The sequence below is a fragment of the Heptranchias perlo genome, chromosome 32, assembly GCF_035084215.1.
Source record: "Heptranchias perlo isolate sHepPer1 chromosome 32, sHepPer1.hap1, whole genome shotgun sequence".
NCBI classification, from domain to species: Eukaryota; Metazoa; Chordata; class Chondrichthyes; order Hexanchiformes; family Hexanchidae; genus Heptranchias; species Heptranchias perlo.
The window spans coordinates 17,936,563-17,955,715 of record NC_090356.1 but is presented as its reverse complement, the minus strand read 5'-3'; the positions used below and the strand labels follow the sequence as shown (position 1 = coordinate 17,955,715).

Genomic DNA, 19,153 nt, shown 5'->3' with positions numbered 1-19,153 from the left:
CCGACTTGGAAATATATCGCCGTTCCTTCATCGTCGCTGGGTCAAAATCCTGGAACTCCCTACCTAACAGCACTGTGGGAGAACCTTCACCACACGGACTGCAGCGGTACAAGAAGGCGGCTTGTCACCACCTTCTCAAGGGCAATTAGGAATGGGCATTAAATGTTGGCCTTGCCAGCGATGCCCACATCCCATGAATGAATAATAAAAAAAAAGTACAAGTTTTACGATTAGGCCATCTCATGTCAGGGAAACAGAAGTACAAAAAAAAACTAAACGCCCGAACAGAAGATTATGAGTATAATCTTCTGTTTGAAAATCAGAATCAGGTACATTTATATAGAGAGTTCAGTTCAAGCCCTTTTGTTTGTTTTAATAGATAAGACACAGTTTAGCACAACTGCCACTGTATCTTATGGTAATTCACCATGTGGGAGTGTGCATGTTCAGCTATGACAAAGCTCTAAATACAAGCTGCTGTTGTAGTTTCAGGAGTGATCTTTGCATTGTCTGTGCGCCAGGGAGTTGTAGTTTTAGTTAATGCTGAGCTGTTTTGTAAAACTCGAACCCAATGTTCTCTCTGCAGATATTCCTCCTTCGCTGGCTGTATGCGATAACAGATTATGCATCTCAAAGCTGGGAATCTGGGTTCACTCAGAACTGGTATGTACCTGGTGTCAATTCCAGTCATCATCTAATATGGCTTGTTGCTAGATGTTGAGTAGATGACCGGGAGCTGTGAGAAAGTTATGGTAGAGCTAAAGTGCAAATCCACAAATATTAGCGATCTGAAATAACAGAAAATGCTGGAAGTGCATAGCAGGTCAATCTGACTCTGAAAAGGAGGAGACTGATTAATGTTTCACTTGGGATCTTCGTCATGTTTCCTCTCCTGTGACTTTCCCCCCCACCCTCCCCCAGTAGAAAGTGTGCACGTGTGGAAGTTGGGTGAAAATAGCACTAGGTTTGACTATAATGTCTCTTGTGGAGAACCTGATGATACACAATGTCAAGGTTCACACATGAATAATTGCTACTTGGACAAGGTACCATTGGGCACCTGCAGCCTATGAACCCTACCACAGAAAAGAGTCCATATCTTCAAAAGGACCCTGGCTGATTTCCCCTCCCTAACCCACCTAAACGGCGACATGAGGAAACATTTTTTTAATGCAGCGAGTTGTAATGATCTGGAATCTGAAAGGGTGGTGGAAGCAGATTCAATAGTAACTTTCAAAAGGGAATGGGATAAATATTTGAAGGGAAAAAGTTTACAGGACTCTGGGGAAAGAGCAGGGGAGTGAGACTAACTGGATAGCTCTTTCAAAGAGCTGGCACAGGCACAATGGGCCAAATGGCCTCCTGTGCTGTACCTAATACGATACTCTGATAACATCTTGTGGAATTGTATGTATGTCTCCAGTTTTTTTTCGTCGCTAACTTATCTGAAGTTAGTACGTTAGGTGGGGGGCTTGATCAAGAAATTTGCAGATGAAACAAAAGTTGGTTGTGTGGTTGATAGTGAGGAGGCATGCTGTAGACTGCAGGAAGATACCAATGGACTAGTCAGGTGGGCAGAAAAGTGGCAGATGGAATTCAGAATAGAGATGTGTGAGGTAATGCATTTGCGGAGGGCAAACAAGGCAAGGGAGTATGCAATAAATGGGAGGATGCTGAGGTGCGTAGAGGAACAAAGGGACCTTGGAGTGTACATCCACAGATCCCTGACGGTAACAGGACAGGTGGTTAAAAAGGCATACGGGATACTTTCCTTTATGAGCCGAGGCATAGAATATAAGAGCAGGGAGTTAGGCTGGAACTGTATAAAACATTGGTTAGGCCACAGCTTGAGTACTGCGTACAGTTCTGGTCACCACATTACAGGAAAGATGTGATTGCACTAGAGAGGGTCCAGAGGAGATTTACGAGGATGTTGCCAGGACTGGAGAATTTTAGCTATGAGAAAAGATTGGATAGCCTGGGGTTGTTTTCTTTGGAACAAAGGAGGCTGAGGGGAGATTTAATTGAGGTGTATAAAATTATGACGAGACTAGATAGAGTGGATAGGGAGGATCTATTTCCTTTAGCAGAGGGGTCAGTGACCGGGGGCATAGATTTAAAGTAATTGGTAGAAGGATTAGAGGGGAGCTGAGGAGAATTTTTTTCACCCAGAGGGTTGTGGGGGTCTGAAACTCACTGCCTGAAAGAGTGGTAAAGGCAGAAACCCTCAACTCATTTAAAAAGTACTTGGATGTGCACTTGAAGTGCCGTAACCTACATGGCTACGGACCAAGTACTGGAAAGTGGGATTAAGCTGGATAGCACTTTTTCGGCCAGCACAGACACGATGGGCCAAATGGCCTCCTTCTGTGCCGTAACTTTCTATGATCTTCTTGGGGACCCTTTTTAAAAACAAATAACTGTCTCCCACTCCTTTATATCTCATTCTCGTATTTGCTCTCTTCAACTTTAAAATCTAAGCTTGGTTTGACCTGACCGCTATTTCCTAATTTATAACTTCTGTCCTATTTTGAAATTCATTGTCCAGCCGTAGCCCTTCAGCTGGGTTTCTCAATTAAAAAAAAACACATTTAGTAACAGGCTTCATTTAAAAAAAAAAGAAAACGGGTTTAAGGTCCTATAGTATAGTTTGCAGAAAATGTGTTTTTGTCAAGATGTTTGATGCTGGGGTTGCTGTTCAATGCTGGGATCAGTGCTGCTGGGGTGGACCAGCTGTTTCGTGCTGGAGTTGCCTTGTCATTCGTGGTTGGGATCAGTGCCGTTGTTTGGTGCTGTAGTTGCCCTGCTATTCCATGCAGGCGTTGCCTTGCTGTTCTGTGCTGGGATTTCTCTGCTGGGATCAGAACTATCATCCTGTGCTGGGGCTGCCCTGCTGATGCGTAATGGGGTTGTGCTGCTATTATTGTACAACAATGGATTAGAGTTTGATGTTACTTTGTTGTGGTTGAAAAATTTGCCTTCACCTGCCCAAAACATTCATTGGCTGTTAAACCCAATGAGGGAAAGGAAAGGACTTGGCTCATTATAAGCTGGATGTAGTGCTTTTGGATTCTTACAGCTATTCCTTGTTGCCCAGTGGTCATATTAATGTTACTGTGCATCAACTGGTCAGTACATTTCCACTGTTAAGCATATGTTTGTTTGTTTTATTACCCAGCAAATGAATGCTCCCTGCTAACTATTTGTTTTCTGTCTCAGGAGGGAAATGATGCCTTTGATTTCTCTGCTTTTTTCTGTGATTTTCATTCTGTTTGGAGCATTCGTCATTCAAGCCTTTGGGTAAGAAACATGGAGCTTCATACCATATAATTACAAAAAAAACTGAATACTGGAAGCACCCAGCAAGTCCATCAGCATCTGAAAGAGAAATGGTAGGTTAATGCTTTGGGTGGAGAACTGGGAGTTGTGAGGAAGAGTCTCTGCCCAAAACATGAACCTGTCTTTTTTTTCTTTCAGATGCTGATGGACCTGCTGTGCATTTTTTGTTAAATTTATTTTTGGGCTTCATACAAAAGTGGGTGTGAAATATGTGATGGACAAGTGTCCAAGCGATGCCCAGTGATAAGAGGCCTCGTCCGTTCACATCTGTCCTCCTCAGCACCTGTGAGTTTCATCATCCACTGCGGGGCATTAAGTGCAGCAATCCATGTGGGGGTTCAGGATTGTGTCTAGCCAGGCCAAAAAGGGGTATCCCTAGTCCACTAGCAGCCAGTTATCCTTCCTGGAGAATGGTAATAAACATTGCCAGGTTATCACATCTCCTGTTAGCGGAATACACTCGTGCAGCGGTTGTGTAGAAGTGTATGAACTGGACAGTTTAACATCTCAAGCTGAAAGAGGATATGTGAAGGAAAAGTGCAAATTTTCAAACCTTGTTTCACGGTTCTCTTCCTCCTACATCACATTTTACTTCATTTAGTGCATAGTATTTTTGTTTTACACACCAGGGGATCTCCCATCGCTCATGGTAAGTCAGGGATAGGCTGTTTTAAATAATGACTGGTGTGTTATACACTGTATTGTATAATGCATTGTATAATCTTTCTAGGAACAATAGCCTAGTTCAATTTGAAGGAAGGATAGCTGGCTTCTGGTGGACCAGGAATACCCCTTGCTGGCCTGGCTAGACACAATCCTGAACCCCCACATGGTGTCCTAGTGGTTATAATAGTGGACTAGCAACCCAGAGAACATGAGTTCAAATCATACGGTGACAAATTGTGAAAATGAATTTTAAAAAATCAAGTAATTTGTGTACTAACACCAGAAAATGACCATGAAAGCAGCTGGATTTTGTAAAATCCCCACCATTTACACTGTCCTGCTTATCACAGGCAGCCGCCTATATCAGGCAAATGGTGCTAACCATTTTCTATTGCCTTAGGAGTGAATTACAAAGGCTCCGTTTATAATGTTGGAGTGAATATTGCCAGGGAATAAGAACGTCCGTTTTTCAAAGTTTTCGCTGATGCGCATGATCGGAGTTCCGCACATGTGTATTGCAGATCATCACCCACCCACGCGCACTATGCCGGACCCCCCTTGTCGCTGTTCACCGAAAGCGTGGCCCGGAGCTCTGAGCACAAAACACAGCCAATGCATGTAACCATAAGTGGGGGAGGGAGCAGAGCACCGGGCGGGGAAACAGAGCAAGGAGGGGAGAAGTTGGGTGGGGGAGGGGAGGAGATCGGGGGTGGGGGGGAGGAGAGCGGGAGCAGAACCTGGGGGGGAACAGGAGGACGGAAGCAGCAGAGCCTGGGGGGGGGAGCAAGAGCCCGGAGGGAGAAGAGCATGGGGAGGGGAGCAGAGCACGGAGATAGCAAGGGGCTGGGGGTGGGAGAACGCGATCCAGATGGGGAGATGGATCACGTTCTCCCTCCCTCCCTCCCTCACCCCCGTTAGACCTGGATCACACTCTCCCTCCCCCACTCCCCTTAGACCTGGATCACGCTCTTGGCGAGCAGCAGCGAGTTGATTTCTGAGCCTGGCGCATGTGCAGCAAGTGACACCATTGGACAGCCTGAATTCTGGAAGTTTGGACACAGTGTCACTATTCACTTTGCAATGTAAAAGCTGAACCCGATACCCCCCCCCCCCCCCCACTTTCTAGCCAGTAAACCTGAAAACAATAAAATAATTCATGGCCCACACACAATGCCCCATCAATCACTACAGCCCTCCCAGAGTGTTTAGTTTGATGGAGTGGTTAGTGACTGTGTGGGTACTTTCAATTTGCGGTTGATCCGTGACGTCATCCTTCTGCACGTGTCTGGCCACCCGATGACATCACTGAGCATACATCAAGTCATCCAACGACATCACCGACCATGTTAAAGCTACGTCTCTGCTAATGACATCACTTTCAATGATGTCATCCTCACCCGATCTCGTTGAATGAAATGCACCTCACTAAACCAAAATTGCAGCTCAAATTATGTAAAATAGTCAATGCTGTGGATTTGTCAAATTCAGCCTCTGAGAAACGGCTACAGCACCCCACATGAGCTTACAGTGTCCGTTCATGGGTCATATTTGAAGGAGCCCACAAGTCAGTTGCTGGGTTGGGCTGTCGTCCAAGAGTCAAAATGAGGTGGGAGGCTGCTCAATGTGGAGGCCTCACTCCCCCAGCAGACAGGGGAGTTCACTGGGAGTTTTTACAGATCATGCTGATAGTGTGCCATGCGTGACTCCAGGTTCACAACGACTGGCACAAATTGGTGTAATTCAGCCCTCCTATTGAGTGGAGCCTGGCTTGCCAGACCGGCCAGTCCTCATAGCTACTTCATTCACCTGCTTGTCCAGAGAAGTAGCTGCTCTGCCGCTCCTCTGCCTGGACACAGAACTAATTTTGTGCCTCATCTCTATGTTCTCTTAGTATCTTGATGCACTTCAACGATTACCACCCACCTCCGGATGGGCAAGGGCCAAAATTCTGAGAATCACAATGCAGCCTTTACAATGGCAGCAGTCAGCTCTGGACGAGGTTCAGGGAAACACTACAATACTGGAGAGCGGCACAACCTTATGATGCACAAGTGAATTGGTTGTCCTTTGCATCCCTCAAAGGTGCTGAATGCTTAAAGAAAGAAACATCTGAGCAGCATGGTGCCTCCAGAAGGACCCTACCTGCACCAGATCTACCCATTCTGTTTTGCCATCTTGTTTGCTCAAGCAACAGCTCAGATCCACCCATTCAGGGAGGTGGTATTACTGACACAGAGCAGATATTAATGGGTGGATCCCAGAGCAGCAGCGAGCAGGAGCAACTGGTTGGCAACTTTGAGGAGACATCTGTCTCTTCCCCCGAGGTGACATATGCAAGAGGCCTCAGCTGGGAATTTCAAGACCAAGATCTCAGGGGCCTGGGTTGTTAAAGATCAATGAGTCAGGAGCATTGGTCTCACATGAATGCAGTGGAGACAGTCTCTTCTCATGGTGCTGATGATGGGACAATCATCTACAATCCAGAACCCACATCTGCAATGCAATGAGGGAGGCAGGACATGAAGTGAGGAAGACCCCGGTGACTGTGACAGACCAGGAAATCAATGTAGTTGCCAGCCAGATATTAGGAGGTGGGTATAACAGCTGTTGTCACTTCTGTAGTAGCAACAGTTACTGCTTCTGTAGATGGAAGTCTTACAAAGTAGCCTTGACTGCTCAAACTGCAGGTTCAACATAGTAGACGTGACTCCCAGTCAAATCTGTGTTCCAGAATCGGACCCCTACGTGCTTACATTTAGCCCCTCCAACCCCCCCCACCCCCCAACCCCCATGTTTATTTGATTCCAGTAGTTGCACTGCCAGCTGAATGATCAGGACCATAGAGGGGTCATGGGAAGGAAATCATGGCAGAAATCGAGGTGGCCAGTTCTGATATAGAGTTTTTATTGAGAGGCCCTGCTCCACTTTACTTGCCAGACCACCACCCAGAAATGGGTGGTTTTCATAAGGAGGTTTTCGTAAGTCAGAGGAAGTTGTAAACAATCCGCTGGTCAGACCACACCTTGACTCCCTTGTGCAGTGTTGGTCACTGGGGCACAAGGGAGCTATTGATGTGCTATGACCAGTGCAGAGAAAAGCCACAAGGAGGATCGCTAGTGTAGAAGAAAACAACGTAGATTCAAATGTAGGAATGATATCAAGAAATCAGTCTTGACACAAAGAGGGATCAACACTTGATCCAAGGCAAGCCAAATGACCTTGCGCATCCATAGTTATCTTGTGATTTTTTTTTTGAATGAAGAGAAGGAGCAATGGAAGGAAGATGAACAGCGTTCACACATAAACATAACCCAACTGGCAGAGCAGCTATAGGAGTGAAGAGAAGGCACCGTGCAGTTTGTGTTGTCTGCAATTCCCAACAGCTATTGCATGTATTCCAAAAGACACTAAGCGTTATCTGCAGCTGTGGAGTAAAAGACAATGCAGCTGTCCGTTGGCTCCATTCCTGTCTGTCATCTTTCCCACAACTCCATGTTTGAACCTCTACAATTAGGTTTCGGCCCTAATCAAAGTCAATAATGACATCCTCTGTGACGATGGCCGTGGTGCACTATCCCTCCTCATCTTTATTTCAATAGCTTTTAACACGGTTGGCCACACCATCCTCCTCCAACACCTCTCCATTGTCCAGCTGAGCAGGAAAGCCCTTGCTTTTGTTCCACTATTAGAAATCCAGTCATAGCCAGAAAATTTCCTGCAAAGGCTTCTCTTCCGGCCCCCGCACCATTGCCTCTGGAATCACCCATGGACCTATCCTTGGCCCATCTTATTTCTCATCTACATGCTGCCCCTTGGCGATATAATCTGAAGACATGACATCAGGTTCCACATGTATACTGAGGACACCCAGCTCTACCTCACTCGACCCCTCCACTGACTGTGGTGTCAAACTACTTGTCCAACATCCAGTCTTGGATGAACTGCAAATTCCTCCAATTAAACATTGTGAAGGCCAAAGACATTGTCTTCGGCCCCCGCCACAAAACTCCATTCGCTCGCTACTGATTCGATCCCCCTCCCTGGCCACTGTCTCAGGCTGAAACAGACTGTTTGCAACCTCGGCATCCTGTTTGAATCTGAGCTGAGCTTCCGGCCCCATATCCTCTCCATCATAAAGACCACCTACTTCCACCTCCACAACATTGCCCTGCCTCAGCCCATCTGGTACTGAAAACCTCATCCATGCCATTGTTACCTCCAGACTTGACTATTCCAAAGCTCTCCTGGCCAGCATCCCATCTTCCACCCTCCTTAAACTTGAGCTCATCCAAAACTCTGCTGCCCATATCCTAACTCGGAGCAAGTCCGATTCACCCATCACCCTCGTGCTTGCTGACCTACGTTGGCTCTCGGTCCACCAACACCTTGATTTTAAAATTCTCATTCTCGTGTTCAAATCCCTCCATGGCCTAGCCTCTTCCTATCTGAACTCTGTAGTGATAGCGCTGTATGTTCTCAGAACTCTAGTGTTAGCGCTGTGCGTTGTCTGAACTCTGTAGTGTTAGTGCTGTGCATTCTCTGAACTCGGTGGTGATAGCGCTGTGCGTTTTCTGAACTCTGGTGTTAGTGCTGTGTGTTCTCTGAATTTGGTGGTGTTAGTGCTGTGCGTTCTCTGAACTCTGTCGCCTGCCTGACACTGACTGGATCAAATTACACATTGCAGCAAACTTGAATTACTGTACAGCAGACTGGATCAAATTACACATCCCAGACAAAGAGTATTGTCCTCTCACTTCCTGGTGGTGAGAATAAGCAATTCCTTTATTTACACCACAGTGGTGTCACTAAACTAAGGGGCTTAAGACTCTTTACTGTATTTACCAATTTAAAAGGCTCTGCTGATTTCAGGCAAAGTCCAGTCTTCAAGCAGTTTCAATCAGCTAGTCACAGCTCGTTAAAATGCGATTACCTTAGTGATGAGATTCTGGATGAAACTGCTAACAATTAGTAGAGGTAATTGCTAAGTGGAGATTGCCTGTTTTTAAAAAAATATGTTGGTTACTTCGCTCTATGGTTTTACCGTCCATAGCGTATAGCGGGCAAATCACATTCACACCAACACGCCCACTATTAGCAGTGAAGACTGTATTTACCATCACTCTGGAACCCTCTACTGCCTCTGTATTGTCAGACTACTTGTCCAACATCCAGTCTTGAATGAGCCGCAATTTCCTCCAGTTAAACGTTGGGAAGAACAAAGCCATTGTATTCAACCTCTTACCCCCCCCCCCCCCCCGCCACAAACCCCATAACCTTGCCGCTGATTCCATCCCACTCCCCAGTCACTGTCTTAGGTTGAACCAGATTGTTCGCAAACTAGGCATTGTATTTGACCCTGATTTGAATTTTTAGCTCCATATCCTCGCCATCACAAAAACGGCCTACTTCCACCTCTGTAACATCACCTGCCTCCATACATGCTTTTGCCCATCCGCTGCTGAAACCTTCATCCAAGATTTTGTCACCGCAAGACTTGACTGTTTCAACTATTTCAGTGCTCTCTTGGTCAGCCTCCCATCCTTCATACTCTGTAATCTTCAACTCATCCAAAACTCTGCTGCCTGTATCCTAACCCGCACCAAGTCCCACTCATCCAACAACCCTGTCCTTGCTAATCTGCATTGGCTCCAGGTCCCCCAACCCCTCCAATTTAAAATTCTCATCCATCATGACTTTGACCTCCCTATAACCTCCCCTAATCCTACAACCTTGCCAGAACTCTCCATTCGTGGAGAAGGCTTGATGGACCAGCTGGTCTTTACCTGCCCGTCATGTTCATATGTGCCTCTGAATCTGGCGTCTTGTGCATCCCACCTTCCAATAGTGCCTATGCCTTCAGCTGTCTAGGCCCTACGTTCTAGAATTCCCTCTGTGGACTTCTCTGCCACTCTAACTCCTTTTCCTTCTTTAAGTCTCCTTAAAACCTACCTCAGTGACCCCTCCTAATATCTCCTCCGTTGGCTTGGTGTCCATTGGTGTCTGATCACGCCTTAGTGACGTTCTTTGGGGCGTTTTCTACATTAAAGGCGCTATATAAATCAAGCTGTTGTGTTAAGGTTGTTCAGCTGTAATTTGTTGCTGTTTCATGAATATGATTTTTGAGCCAATCTCATGTAAATGTGACTTTCAGTTCATGTGTGACACGTTGAGGTTTGACAGGTATGCTTGGTGTAGGATATATTTATATGTACTAGTTGATTTCCTGTGGCTTTGCACATAGGAGTCAAGGTCAATTGGCAAAAATACCGCAATTTGGGAAGTGGAGAAGTGCATTTCTGGTCTGGAGAAAAAAGGTTTCCACAAATCGATTCAATTTATTTTAAAATTTCAGGGAACCAAGTGACCTGGAGAGGAGGTCCGAGTCTGAGAAGGAGGAAGAAACAGCAACAGCTAAGGTTCAGGATCCATCAAAAAAGCAGCAAACCAACATCACCAGGAGTTCAAGGTATGGCCATCTGAACAATTAAACTGTGCAATTCACTTGCATGTTTTTCTATCTGTCTCTGACATGCAGCACTTGGGACTAGTGGCCTCGTTATACCCAACCTACCGCTCTGAATGAAACACATTCAATAATGTCTCCTAAGTCATGCCCTGTACAGGTCATGCATGCACTGTTAGGTGCTCTGGCTTTCTCTAAACCTTGAAGCACAGCTATACTTACACAGGAAAGTGTCATATGTTGTATATGTACCTCAATGCTGCACAGTGACTCTTGCTGGAAAGTGTGGGTGTCAGGTGAGAACAAGTTTGGGCTCAACTGTGATACCCATCATAGTTGATTAGCCTGTTGACACTCGCTGTCTAGGTATACACATGAAGAATGGGTACTATTGGCAGGTACTAAAGGGGTGAATTTATACATGGCATGCAACTTCTTTGACATCATGGATATCAAAAGTCTTAAAGGGACATCATCCTTCATGCTATTTTTTCTTGAAACCTACTGGACAGGCGGGGGTTACTCAAGCTGTACATGAAGGACGTATCAGATCTGAAGAATGAAAAAGATTCCACTAGTTAGATAATGAATCCTTTCTTTACTATAATAGATCCCCGGAGCAGAGTTTTGTGGAAGTGACTGAACTGACCTATATCAACTATCACAGCAACCTTGTGCGGCTGATGCCCGGACACATCAATGTGCTGGTTGTGGTTACTGATGCTACAAAGAATGCTTTAATACAAAAGTTTGCACACGAAGTCTATCCTGTTACCTGGTGAGTGGAAAAAATTACAGGGAGGCTTTGCTGGGAGCACAACAGAAGGTCCAAGGTTCAGTTCTTAATCTATGCTGGGTTACATGATCTCAGCCAGCGCAGTAGTAGAGAACTCTACAATTGGACTTAGGAGCCCCAGAGAGGAGAATATCAGCCAGTGTTCCTGCTCCTGATCACTATCGAGTGACCTTTGCTGGAAAGTGCATGCCCGTGGATGCAGGGCGAGAACATTATTAGGCTTTAGTATTGTTTATCCCCTACCCAGTCTGGCCCCCTCACTACCATACACATGGTTTATCCCCTACCCAGTCTGGCCCCCTCACTACCATACACATACAAGAGGATCCACATTCCACTGATCAGGTTTTTTTTCTTGGCATTAGCAACTACCAATTTTTTTTGCTTCTTTTGCCATTTTCTCCCTTCTCTCCTGAAGGCCTTGACTCGTTGCTGAAATACAGTTCCACAGCACCCGTCACCCAAGTGTCCTTTCTCCATGTGTGAGCCTGAAATGGTGAGTTTTGGCATTAGTCAACCGGAGGGGTTAACACAGCCGATCCTGGTCTTGCCCTCACTTGAGGTGCACACATCCACATGTCAAGCAGGGGTTACTGAATAGTGAACTGGAATGGGAACTCTGGCTGATTTTTTTCCGCCCCCCCCACTCCTTCACTAGGGCACTAAGGCCAATTGTAGTGCCCCCACTGAGATCAGCCAACCCAGCATAGTCCTGGAATCAAACCTGGGACCTTTCTGGTCTATATGGCTCAGCTACTCATTGCCTTAATCAGTTGAACCACCGTGGAAGCTAACATTAGTCACATTATGTCGCTTGTTTCATGAGAAAATAATTGGTTTCACTATTGTTAAATTGATATATTTCTGTACCTTTATGCCACAATTCAAGTTCATCCTTATTTGTTCCACCTCCATATACAAATAAGGATTGCCTTCAAGGAGATAGGCAAAATCACAAGGATACTGTCCATTTAAGAAATTCACAACCTTGCATTGCCCTTCTCATCAGATGACCTCCCCTCTGTTGTATGAAATAGCTCCTGAAATGAAAGCCTTTCCTATTTATCTCCTCCTCAAAGATGGGAGGTTCCTTTGTACTTCTGCAAAATATCCAGTAATCTTGGAGGATATAGTGAACACTGGGACGGCTCATCGCATTGGGTGACACAGAACCTGACCTTGGCAGAGAAGCTCTATGGGACAGCCTTTCTTAGGTTGGTGGCTTGGCTGGAGGTGTTGCCACCATTTTAAGAAAACACACTATATATTGGGATAAGCCTTCAGTTACTGAGGACATAATGCTAAACAATCCCTTTTAGGAAGCTCCTGAGGGGAGGCTCCTTCACTAACATTGTGACTTTCTCTCACACTTGATGACTTGGTCTCAGGCTACTTCACTTTGGGATTCAAAGTCACATAACCTGGACCAACACCAGGTCTGGAGTTGAGATGACTATTTGATATGATGATGTGCCAGAGCGATGATGAAATCACCTGAGGTCCTATACGTGACCTGGTCACCAAATCACTCAACTAGAACCAATGTACAGTGGATCAACGTTCTTGACAGGACAGTGTCCCTAGTTGATCTTCCCCATGGGATGATGGAAGTTCTAATCCATAAGTACTAGCAAAGGGGGGCACAGACACGATGGGCCAATTGATAGCCTCCTGTGCTATAAAATGTGGTTCAATGATATGCAGTAGTAGAACTTAATTCAAAGAATAATGAAGACAATACCAAAGATAGATCATCTAACACTCCACAGAGAGCTTTCCCCATCAGGTCCTTAAATATTATTTTTCTCTTTTTGTTGATTAATCAGAAAAAAAAATCAAAATACTGAAAAGAATCATCAACCATATAGTTGTAACTCTTTTGTTTACTGGTTGATTGCACATTTAACTCTTAAACAGTTTTTTCAAATAGCTATAGATCTATAATAACAGAAAATGCTGGAAATACAGAGCAGGCCTGTCAGCATTTGAAGGTTAATTTTGTTGGGAGTGGATGAAATATTAACCTGGTTATTCTCTTTACAAGTGCTGACAGACCCTGCTGTATATTTTCAGCAATTTCAATTTTAATTTTAACTTCCAGTATTTGTTTTTATCCTTGGGGGATATCTATATTTTGTTGATGAAAATACTGTTTAAGCTCTGTGCACTTTTTGCAACTCTAAATATTTTCTTATTTTAATTTTGCTCCAGGAATAAATCGCTACATTTCTCTTTTTTAAACTTATCAAAACATCGCAGATGGCTGGAAGATCTGTTAGAGTTTGCCCAGGATCCTGCTCGAATTTCCAGTGTACAAGATGAAAGTAACCACAACCAGAACTACATTGGCTATGTATTAGCGTTAAATGGACACCGGAAGTACTTCTGCCTGTTCAAACCCGAACTCTGTAATGGAACTGAGAGCAGCAGCACACTAAACAGCTTGGAACCAACACAAGGTGGGACTGGGCCAGATGGCGGAGCTACTGCAATGGAAACGAATAGCCCGCATCAGTCTCCACCCAGCTCTAATTCATCTGTGAAACGGACCAAGCAACTGCTCAACAGACTTAACCTATGGATGGACAGGCTGCTTGAAGGAATTCTGCAACGATACTACGTACCCTTTTGGTCTGAGCTGGATTGATAGTCTGTGGTTTCGCTGGTAGAATTTTGTGCCGAAACTCATCTGAGCCACATTGTGACAGAGCAGGAATATACAGCTCTCTTTTATTTTTCCAGAATATTTTCTCAGTCTTGTTATTTAGCCTCTGTGATACAACAGAGCCATGTAAAGTGGAGCAAAAGGACCAGGTGAATCAACAGGTGAAAAGCTGTGTTCACACAAACCCTTTGTTGCCTGGATAGAAAGAGAATAAAACTCTTTTTAATTTGCACAGCAACAAGTGAGGGAGTTGGTGAGTGAGTGGAGTTTAAAACCAGACGGGACGCTGGTAATGGTATGAAGGAGTCTGAGTCATTGTTTTCACTAGGTTTTGCATAAATACTTGAATTATTGTACCTCAAGGTTTAGTTCCACTGGCCCTCACTTCCCCCGTCTTCCTTTGGTATGAGAATCCTTCTTCCATGACTTGTGCATGGCATATTTTTCCACAATATTGGGGGGAAAGGAAGAAAGACAGACTGGAATCTCCCCTCCCACACACACTGCTGGGAAGAGGGAAAGAAACTCTCATCCCCATGTTGAAATCAAGTGCAGGTATCAGACTTTTCTGAAGTTAAGTGTAACAAGTTAGTCATTCTGAAGTTTTACTTTGCTGCCTAATGCACTTTTCAACTGCGTGTCCTCCCCCATTTTCTCCATCCTCTCCTGAAAATGTTAACTTTTGCTGAGGTACTGGAACTGAAAGCCATCACCCAAATGTGGGAGTCTACACAGCATATCAGCAGCCTATTTTGCTGTTGAGACACCACCGCTCAGCCAGACACTGTCCTCATCTGATGTCCACAGGCACATACATGGACTTTCCTGGAGCAGTCACTGGATCGTGATCAGGAGTGGGAACCTGGCTGCTTTTTTTCTTCTCCCCCTTTCCCCAGCACAAGATGTTGAAACTATTTGTGATCCTCTCTATTCCCCCCACTGTACATGCTGAGATTTGATATTAGGACAGACCAGGGATTTAACCTTCTGAACCAGGACTCTCTGATCTATATGGCCTAGTGCAACACCAAGAAATGGTTTCATTCGAGGCATTAGAAGCATTTTGCAACGGGAATAAAAAATTTAATTGTAGTTTTTGTGATCTCAATTGCAGGAGGCCGGGTTAAAAGTTGCAGGAGAATATCACTGAAGCGGGGTTCAGATACTCAGTTTGTGACTGTATTAGATTAGATGAGGTGCTAACAGACTTGAACCATAAATGTTAACCAGCGAACTGAAATAATCTACCCTGCACCTTTCTGAAACAACACCTCTCCAAGATTGTGTTTGGTTGCCCTATAGCAGTATCTAATGCAACTAATATAAACTGTATTTAATGTATTTATTAAATGTTAGAAGTTTAGGATTATTTATAGCTGGCTTGCTGTCTGTATATTCCGTCACAGCAAGTTCAGAAGTCTGAAATAAAGGAAAATAATACTGAAAATGCACAGCAAGTCTATCAGCATCTGATAGGGAAGGATAGGTGAAGAGTGCACCTTAAAGATAACGACCTAAAAATTGATCCATGCCACACCCCTTTTTCAGATGTTACTCGGACTACTGAGGACCCAATATGGCGGACAGGAAAAGTGCGCACATTTCCAGCTGGAAGAGCGCCACCCGCCATATTCGGTAAGGACACAAAATATGCATTGCTTTACTCACCCCTGAAGCAGGCGATAGGTCCTTTACGTATCCAAATAAGGGGCCTAACGCCAGTACGAGGTTCCCTCTCCAAGATTGGTTTGCCCTGAGGCAGCCCGCGACAGCACTGGCGCCACTCAGGGAAATCATGCTTAGGGGATCGCCTGCTTAGCCTAACTAAGAAGGTTAAGTAACTTCCCCTGGCCTCCGGATCCCTGATCTCTGGCCCCCGGATCCCCGTGTTCCCTGGCCCCATGTTCTCTGCCCCTGATCCTTGGCCTCGCGATTCCCAAGCTGTGGCCCGATCCCAGACCCGACGCCCTTACCCGAGGGCCGCTGTGATGTCAGCAGTGGCCCGATTTTCCATTACTCTGCCGGTGGGCTCTGGTGCCACATACAGGCACTCTGCACGCCCTGCCCGAATTTCTGGGCCAACCTGTCCTTTCGCGCTCCGATGCTGACTGAGTGTAGTTCCAGCATTTTAGGTTTATTCAGATTTTCAGAATTTGCAGCTTTCGTTTCCCTGATTTTACCCATCCTTTGTGCAATTGCTGCTATTGGCCAGAAATTCTTTTTATGTATCCTCCACATTCTTGACTCATTTCTCTTTAAATGAAATGTGTTATTGAAAATGTTATTTCACACAATGAGGGTAAGTTTACGAAATCACGCTCCTGACATGGAGCCTCACCCACTAGGACCGTATACGCAGTGTCTGTGGTTTTTGTCTTAATGGATGGGAAATTGTGGGGAGTGCATGCCTGAATTGCCTGTATATACTTTTGGCAGACGAGGCTCCAAACCCAGGGTGTGATTTTTGTAACATCCCTTGAGTGTCAGCTTTACGTGGGGCGATTTCAGTGAAATGACACTAACCAAGATTGTGTGTTCACCAGTTCACACAACTTACCATTTAACACAATTGCATTTTTCTTCCAATTTTCTTCCCTTCTGTCTTTGCTGGGGTCCAGTTCCACGGGCACCGGATTGCTCTCCAGTACCTGGCGGCCATTCTTTGTGTGAGACCAGACTGATCCGGTCCCCCCCCCCAACATCTTTCTAACTGCAATCACTCAATAGTGGTCAAGAATGGGAACCCTGGCTAATTTGTTTCTCTCTTCCCCCTAGCATTGGGGGCCTAAAATCCATTGTTGCTGCCCTACTTCTCCCCCAACTGAGATCAGCTAACACAGCACAGACCAGGGGCTGAAACCTGAGACCATCTGGTCTGTATGGTTTAGTGCTATACCCTGGTGGTGCCTTTTACACATTCAGCCAGTGGAGGAGCCTGTACAAAATTAGTTCACAAAAGAATTCCTGGTATTAATTTTGCAACATGTGCTGTTAAATTGGATTTGCAGTTCTGTGTCAAAGTTTATTGTATGCACTGCTGAATGTTTCTGACACTAAATGTCACTTTAAATATGCAAACTGTAGGCATTTTTAAATAGTAGAATAAAATTTATATTCCTTCACACGTGTTTAGCTGCACTCAGCAATAACGTAAAACAAAAACCTGCTCAGCTGATGCCTTTAGAAAGCTGCATATTATAGTCAGCGAGGTTTTAGAGTGCTTTATCAAATTAAAATTGTGCAGTTCATGCCCACACTTTTGATGAGGTGTGTGTTTGTATTACCCCATAGATAGGTTTCCCACAATGACACGGTTCCTATCCCGAGCAGTGCCTTCAGCAGCCCAGGAGACCAGTGATTTAAATTTCCCGCTGCAGTGAGTCCACATGAACGTCAGACACTTAATGTTAGGTACTATGTAATGACTAACTGTTAGGTTTGCATTGGGAGTCAGAGCAAGGTGAAACTGCATTAATTTTAAACAGAATTATTTCCTAGCCTTTTCCACTGAGCCTGCTGCTCAGAACCGGCACCTGCAGAGAGCCATGCCTGGCCGGGGAGGGCAGTGGGGGGGGGGGGGGGGGGGGGGGGGAGAGAGAGATGGGAAATGGGAGCTTGGGAAGAGAGGAAGACTGAGGAATGGGGGCTCGGGGGAGAGGGAGAGACTGGGGAATAGGGGCTCGGGAAGAGATGGGGGCTGGGGGAGAGGGAGAATGGGGGAGACAAGGGAATGGGGGCTCGGGGAGAGGGGTTGGGGAGAGGGCGAGAGGGTTGGGGAGAGGGAGACTGGGGAAAGGGGGAGGGGGATACTGGGGATTGGGGTTCGGAGGAGAGGGGGAAACTGGGGAATGGGGCTTGGGGGAAAGGAGACTGGGGAATGGTGGATCAGGGGGGAAAGATGGGGGCTGGGGCGAGATGGGAATTGGAGCTCGGGGCCTCAAGACTGGGGAATGGGGAATAAGGGAACAGGATGTGAGATGGAAGCTGCAGAATGGAGGAGAGGGTGACTGGGGAATGGGGCTGTGGGTGGAGAGAAAGATGGGAATGGGGGCTCGGGGTAAGAGATGGGGATGGGGAGACTAGGGAATGGGGGCTAGGGAGAGACTGGGGAATGGGGACTCGGGGAGAGATGGAGACTGGGGAATGGGAGCTGGGGAATGAGTGCTTGGGGGGGAGGGGGAGACTGGAGAATGGGGGCTCGCGGCAGAGATGGAGGGAATGGTGTGGGGCCCAGCATTTCCTGCAGAAACAGGAGCAACAGCAACAAGATGGTAAGTGGGAATGGCACTGAAAGAGAAACAGCCAGTAAAGTGGTAAGTAAAATCTGGGGACAGAGTGGGTAAACAGTGAAAGATTATTTCCACTGGCGGGTGAATGGGGAACTAGGGAACGGAAACCACGGATTCTCACTGGAAGAAACGAGGAGGAAGATTCTTGAACTGAGGGCTATTGGACCGTGGGATCCTTCACCACATGTGGCTATTGAGGTAGAGACTAAAACTTTATTTCAAAGGGAATGGGATAAATATTGATCATGTGATCAGATGCCTCATGATCAGGCATCAGATGTCACGCGATCAAACCTCCAGGAATGCGTCCAACCAGAGTTGGCAACCCTACACATACATGAAAGGAACTTTTATCAAATTTATAAGTTGGTTATCACTTGATGGTAAGTATGTGCTGGGTCTGTATGATTGCTCTACACCCATAGCCGAAGTACCCATGTTAATGACTTAATGGTCCATACATTCCAGTTAGGTATAGATTTATCTTATGCACATAATTACAGAGAAGTACAGACAAGTCAACACAATTCTGTACATTGTGTGTACAGAATGCTGGAAGTGGAGCCCAGCCCCCATATGCTGCAGTGAGTAAGGACCCAAACTGCAATACTACCCACCTATCTTTATTCCATTACCTCATTTATTTTGAACCCCATCCTCAGTGGATTATTCCACAGATTCAGATTGAAACTCATCTGCTTTCTTCCCCATTATCTCTCCTCTAAGGCACTGACTTTTGCTGTGGTTTGACGGAGCAGGAACCCTTGCAGATGCTTTTCTTTCCCTCCCTAACCTAGAGGCGCTGAGTACAATTGTAGCCCCTACCGCTACCTTGGACAAGATCAACTACCTAAGTATAGGCCAGTGATTAAACCTGGGTCCTTTGCAATGGTTCCACACCAGATGGTGCATTTACTAACTGAGCTGTCTCGGTA

General features: G+C 45.7%; 1 protein-coding gene across 1 annotated transcript in view; it reads left to right on the top strand.

Moving 5' to 3' along the window:
* The window catches only part of dnajc16 (DnaJ (Hsp40) homolog, subfamily C, member 16), a 38,075-nt gene extending 21,024 nt beyond the window's left edge, over positions 1–17,051 (top strand). Inside the window, exons 13-17 of the mRNA XM_067970517.1 lie at positions 587–663; positions 3,220–3,300; positions 10,358–10,471; positions 11,079–11,246; positions 13,476–17,051. Of these exons, the coding sequence (XP_067826618.1) occupies positions 587–663; positions 3,220–3,300; positions 10,358–10,471; positions 11,079–11,246; positions 13,476–13,911 (876 nt within the window). The 3' untranslated portion in view covers positions 13,912–17,051. The remainder of the gene's footprint in view (positions 1–586; positions 664–3,219; positions 3,301–10,357; positions 10,472–11,078; positions 11,247–13,475) is intronic.
* Positions 17,052–19,153: the final 2,102 nt, after the last annotated feature.